Raw genomic sequence first — 6,690 nt, 5'->3', positions numbered from 1 at the left:
TTTTATATCATGCAGTGTTCCTTTTCGCTATTCAGAGAAATGTTTCTTGGTCTACGCATAGGCTTTGCATACATACAATTAAGTGTTCTGAGATTCCTACACTTTTCAGTGTTATGATACACACAGTCAAATGCTTCTGCATAGTCAATAGCCCACTGAAACACCTTCTGTTTTTCTCTGCTATTAGCCGAGGTTCAACGGACATCAATAATGGTATCGCTCATAACACAGCCTCTTCTGACTCTAGCTTGAATTTCCCTGTCCAACAATTGTTACAGTGGTTTTTTAACAATATTCAGAGTTTACTTGTACATGCTATTAATGATATTGTCTGATAATTCCTACTCTTTGCTGCATCACCTTTTTGTGGAATGGAAACAAAAATGGGTCTCTTCCAGTCGGTTAGCCAGTTAGCTGTCTTCTAAATTAGCTGAGTTGGTAGGCTAAAGAGCACATCCAGGGCTGAAAGTTTGCTGAAAATGCTCAAATAGTATGCCATTAATCCCTGGGTCCTTATTATTATTATTTATTTTTTCTCCTTGTAAGTGTTTCAGTGCAGCTTGAATGTCTTCTTTCCCTATCACTGGTTCTGGATCATATGCTACTTCCTAAAACATTTCAGTGTTGACCAAGTCTTTTTGGTAGAGTGACTCTGTATTCCTTCCATCTTCTTGTGGTATTCCTGCATCTTTCAAGATTTTGTCCATAAAATCCTCCAGTGTGGCAACAACTCAAGGCTTAAATTTGTTCCTCCAATCCTTCTGCTTGAACAATGAAGACCCTGTTTTTCTCTTTTGATTGTCTAACTCTAGTACTTTGCACATTTCACTATAATACTTCTTCTTGAGCTGCTCCTTTTAATCTGTTCACTTCTTTTACTTCAAGTCTTTAATTTTGGCCTCTCTACTTTCTAGCACAATTTGCAGAGGCTCTTCTGAGATGTATTTTGGTCTTTTCTTTCGTTCTTTCCTATTTTTTAAGTGACCTTTTGCCTTTTTCACAGATGTTGTTCTTAATGCAAAATCACAACTCATCTGGTCTTTGCATTAAGATCTCTATTTGAGATAAGCATTTACAATTCAAAGGAGCTCTGGTGGCCTAGTGGCAAGAAGCTGCATTGCAATCCCGAAGGCACAAAGAATCCACCAGCTGCTCTGAGGGAGAAGGATGGGCAATCTCCTTTTGTGTGATTAAAAGCCTTTGGAAACCTGCTGGGTCAACTATGGGTCACTGCTGAATTGATGGTACACAACAACAACAACATTCATAATTCATTCTGCTAAGGTTAGTTAACAGACAAGTTACAAGAAGTGGAGAGGTCCACAGTGTCCCAGATGTTTGACTTGCTGTGTAACTCCATGATTCCCAACACCAACAGTCTCTCCTTTGTTCAGTTCCCTCACTCTTCTATCTCCTCTGTGTTTGGTGGTTTGCTCGAAGGTATTCCAGACTCAGACTCATCAGGCCAGTTCTGCAGAGATTAGTGAACACTGTAGACTAGAGAGAAAGACTGTAGAAAAGCTGCATTGACGCTAGTAAGCTGGAGTCCCCAAAAGAGAGCTAGTCTAGTAATGAAGTCCCAGGAGCTTACATAATAAGCCTTACATAAGTAATTGATGGTCTGTTCTAGTCAGCCCCTGGCCTTGTTTTGCCTAATAGTGAGCTTTGCCATGGTCGTTTCCCACATATATGGTTTATCTGATTACTGTGTAGTCTTTTAGGTAAGATCCATGTGTATAGTCTCCAATTATGATTTTTTTTTTTAAAAAAGAAGGTATTTGCAGTGAATAAATCGCTGATTGTACAAAATTTTATTATTCAATCTCCAGCCTCATTTCTGATACTAAGGCTGTATTTTCCAACTATCAGTCCTTCTTTGATTTACAGTCACCAATTACTAATGCATCTTATCTTGACTGCATGTCCAATTAACAATTACAAAAGTTGATAAAAATCCTTAATTTCTTCTCTCGTCTTGTGGCTGGCATGTATATCAGTTGTATTAACAGGTTGTCCTTCTATGTGTATGGATAGTATCCTATCATTTCAGCATTGTACTTCGAGATAGATCTTGAAATGGTCTTTTTGACTATGAATGTAACTCCACTCTTCTTCCATCTGTCATTCCTAATATAAGCGATTATATGATTGTCTGATTCAAAGTGGCCAATACCTGTCTGTCTCAGCTAAGTATTATCCTGGATGTCAATCTTTATGCTTCCCATTTCCTTTCTGACAACTTCTTATTTTCTTGGATTCATACTAGATTTTTTTTATGGTTAAAACTCGTAGAAAAGAGTGGAAGGGAAAAGTTGCAAGAAATGATCAAAAGTAGAAAATAGATGGGCAAGAGAGAAACTGGCATTATAAACGGCAGCGTAGAAAGAACAGAATCAAGTTTAAGATTTATAAATACAGACAATACGCTAAAATTTAGTGTACTCAAGATCTCTGAAATAAGGATCATCAAGACTGAAATGTGTTCCCCATTCTACCTCCCATATGTACCTAACTGCTTGGTTATCTGGTGTATAGAGACCAGCAATGTTGTTATTCAAGAAGATAAAACCAACTGAATACAAGATGTATCTAGAAGGGGTTGGTGATGTGGTGAGCAGCATGATGGGACTGTTAACCAAATGATGGAGTTCAAAATGCTCACTGTTGAGAAAGATGGGCAATTTCCAGCCTTAATACCTGACAGATGGTCATTATGGATCAGACAGGAAGATAGTAGTTTTGGTTTTGGGGTTTGAAATAGAAAACTAAGTAAATTAAATAATTAGTTGAAAAAAAAAATCATGAAAAATAAAAAAGTTGAGTAAGCTGCAATGATGATTATTCTGGGAACACTGTATACCACTAACTACAGTTCTCACACAGATGGTATTGTGAAAACAGATATAAGGGTATATGTTAAAAATCTTCATTTTCTATAATGGGAACTGAATAGACACTGCAAATACTAAAAAAAGGAGGGGGGGCTGCTCAGAAGCAGACTAACATGCCTTTTTTTCATAGGACATCTGTGGGTTTGCACCACAAACCTTACAAGGAGTAGTAGACAAATACTTTCCTCTTTGTCCCATACAAAGACTCATTCCATTTTAAAAATTACTTACCTTTGACTGTTAGATTGAAGCAACCAAGTCTATCACCAGATAATGAGTCTGCACCACATTGCAATACGACAGCACTAGGTTGATACATCTCCATCACTTTTGAGATAATCTATGTGGAAGATAACAGATGTTATCTCTAATCTTTCAAAACTGCATTTCAATTTTGACAAAAATCATACTTACTGGCTTAAATATCTGCCCATATGATTCATCATCTATACCATCTCTCATTGGAAAATTAACAGCATAGTATTTGCCTTTTCCTGCACCGATATCCTAAAAGACAGTTAAACAACTCTTTGAGAATATGGCAAACTAAAACATCTGGCTTACTTCTTTATTCTTAATTAGTAATTTATCTTATAGACTGACAAAGGTATTTCAAATGGAAATAAATATTGATTAAATGATTAAATTCTCACAATTTGTTTGATTTCCTTAAAGCCTATGAGACTGTTTCCGAATAACCTATGATTTTTCAGAGGAAAAGGAATTTAATGTAACAGTTAAGGACAATAAGAAATGATATAAAACATAGCATAAGTTTACTTTTAATCCATTACTATTTACCTTCATCATTAGTTATTATGCCCCAACTTCCAAAAGGAAAAAAAAACACAAGTGAAACAGCACACTTCTCACCTGAAGTTTTTCTTAAACAAAGCTACATTTTTATACAGTTAGCTACCAACTAATGAGCTCTGGTAGCGCAGTGGTAAGGAGTTGTGCTGCAAGCCTGAAAGCACTTTGTTAAAAACTATCAGCTGCTCTGCAGATGAAAGATGGGTAATATCCTACCAAGCAATTTACTAAGCCTCTGAAAACCAGATAAAGGTCAGTTCTGAGTCAGGTCCAACCAGACAGCACGTAGTATCAACTACCAACTTTTCTTCCCTCTATCTTATTCAAGGTCTAACTTTCACATGCGTACAAGGCAGCCAAAAATACTACAGCTTGAGTCAGACACATCTAAGTCAAGTTTAAGTGGATATTCTTGCTATTTAGCACTTTAAAGAAGTCTTTGACAGCATAATTTCAAGATATGTTCTTTGGGTACATTGCCAGCACTTTGGAAAAGACTTCCTGCTTGGAAAAGTAGGTGGTCAGTGAAAGAGGAAGATCAATAATACATTTTTATTTTTTGATAACTGCTACCATACATGTGGATCTTAGTAAAATGAAAATCTTAACAGCTTCAATCTTTTTTAAATCTATCTATCTATCTATCTATCTATCGTTCTGCAGGAGAAAGATGGGGAATCTCCTACAAAGCAATACACAGCCTCTGAAAACCTGCAAGAAAGGTCAGCAATGAGTCCGTTCCAACTTGACAGCACATAACTACAAACTAGAGAGCTCTAGTGAGTTGCCCTCCAGCCTAAAGGCATGTAGTTCACATCCACCATCTCTTCTCATCTGCAAACAGGACTTATTCTGATATGAAGAATTCAGAACACGAAGTCACTCTACCTCAGAGTTGACAACTCGAGGCTGCCACTTCTGTTGGACTCTTTGATCCTTTCATTCTTCATTTCCTAACTGCTTTTCATCTTGCCTCTATATTTTGTTTCCATGTAGACTAATGATCTAACTAAAGCAAGTAGAGTTAACAACTTGGGAGTTATCTTCATTTGAAGATAACTCTTTTTCTCATTCATACAATATAAACCTAATTTTCATTTGAAGATATCTTCATTTGAACTTGGGAGTTATCTTCATTTCCACTTTAAAAATTTTAAGATAAGAACAATGTTTGTTGCTATACATTTAAAAACAATATACACAAAAGTTCCTGAGAATCCAAATCCATCTATACATATATCATGATGTGTATTTTTCATTCTCCACAGAATTTTAGGGTTATATTCATAATATTCAAAGAAAAACGTCATTAAACAATTATCATGGTAAATAAAAGAAAACACTTAGGTTGTCACAGACTTCATTTTACTTAGAGCTACAAGTCCATGGAAGCAGCACTTGAAGAAATGAGGGGGGAAAAAAAACCCACCCCCAAAAAACAAAGAAACAAACTCTTGTACTTGGCATATCTGCTGTAAATATCCTCTTTAAAGTGCTAGAGATAAAAAAAAAAGTGCAAAAGATCAAGGGTATCACTTTGATGACTTAGGTGCACCCAATCCACTCATAGAACTTTTAGTCACCTCCTATGCATGTCAAAGGTGGAGAAAGAATAAGGAAGACTGAAGAAATGATGCTTTGGAATTGTGAAGGCAAAGAATATTTTTACCAGGGGCTGTCAAAAGAATAAACAAATCTCTTTTGGAAGAAGTACTGCCTGACTGCTCCTTTGAAGCAAAGGATGGCAAGATTTTATTGTCAGTATGTTATTAGGGGCATTAGTTTACTGAGAAAGACATCATGCTTGGTAAGGCAGAAGGTAAGCAAAAATAAGAAAGACACAACAAGGCAGAAAGATACGGTGGCCACAACAGACTCAAACACAGCAGAAATTATGAGATTGAAGGATCAAGGAGTGTTTGCTTTTGTACACTTAGGGTATATTTAAGTCAGAACCAACTTGATTACAACAAATAACAACAAAGCAAAAAATTACTTGCAGAATGGCATTTCATATGTTAATTTTAAGTTCTTAAAGAGAATAGATGTTGAAAGACATTTTAAATGTTTCCTAAAGCATTTTTTCTTTATTATTTTCAGATTACTACAAACAGATAAAAGAATTATGAACGAGAATTGAATTCTGCTGGCGTAGTGTTAAGGAGTTGCACAGCCAACGCAAAGGAAGATGGTTCAAGTTCAACAGCTGCACCATGTAAGAATGATAATCTCCTCTAATGCGATTAACTGCCTCTACTGGAAGGTCAACTATGAGTTGGATCCAACTTGAGGGTACATAACAATAACTGAGAAGAGACCAAGAGACTACAGTGCCATCTATCTACTACTTAAAATTAACTTCTAAGATTAATTAGGTTTATATTGTATGAATCAGAAAACTGCACGATGATTAAGGATGACAGAAGGAGAACTGAAGCCTTTGAGCTGTGGTGCTGGAAAGAGTACTGAATATACCATAGACTACCAGGAGAACAAACAGGTTTGTCCCAGAGATGGGGAAACCAGGCGGCTCCTTGGAGGCAAGAATACTGAAGCTCTGTCAGACATACTTTGGGCTTGCTGCAAGGAGTCAACACTCTTGGTACCAGCAGCCACGAAATCAAGAGACGAACTGCATTGGGAGTCAGCTGTCAGGGACTTCTCCAGAGTACTGAAGGGCAACAATGTCAGTTTGGAGACTAGGTGACCCTGATCCAAGCCATCGTCTTCACAATTGCTTGCTATGCATCAGAGAGCTGGACAATGGACTAGGGATGACAGAAGGAGAATTGATGCCTTTGAGCTGTGGTGTTGGAGAAGAGTTTTGAATATACCATGGACTGCCAGGAAAACAAACACGTTTGTCCTAGAGAGGGTGAAGACGGCTGGCTCATTGGAGGCAAGGATTCTGAAGCTTCGTCTGACATACTTTGGGCATGTTGCAAGGAGGGACTGGTCCTTGGAGAGGGACATCATGCTTGAAAGA

At 37.2% G+C, this 6,690-nt stretch overlaps 1 protein-coding gene across 1 annotated transcript in view; it reads right to left on the bottom strand.

Moving 5' to 3' along the window:
- Nucleotides 1-6,690, bottom strand: part of HDAC2 (histone deacetylase 2) — a 61,267-nt gene that overhangs the window by 10,411 nt on the left and 44,166 nt on the right. The window contains exons 7-8 of the mRNA XM_006879025.1: nt 3,306-3,398; nt 3,123-3,231 (exon numbers count right to left, since the gene is read on the bottom strand). Of these exons, the coding sequence (XP_006879087.1) occupies nt 3,123-3,231; nt 3,306-3,398 (202 nt within the window). The remainder of the gene's footprint in view (nt 1-3,122; nt 3,232-3,305; nt 3,399-6,690) is intronic.

Source organism: Elephantulus edwardii, unplaced genomic scaffold (genome assembly GCF_000299155.1).
Source record: "Elephantulus edwardii isolate Elephantulus edwardi_28Jun2011 unplaced genomic scaffold, EleEdw1.0 scaffold00002, whole genome shotgun sequence".
Taxonomy (NCBI): domain Eukaryota; kingdom Metazoa; phylum Chordata; class Mammalia; order Macroscelidea; family Macroscelididae; genus Elephantulus; species Elephantulus edwardii.
This window is presented reverse-complemented; position numbering and strand designations above follow the sequence as displayed.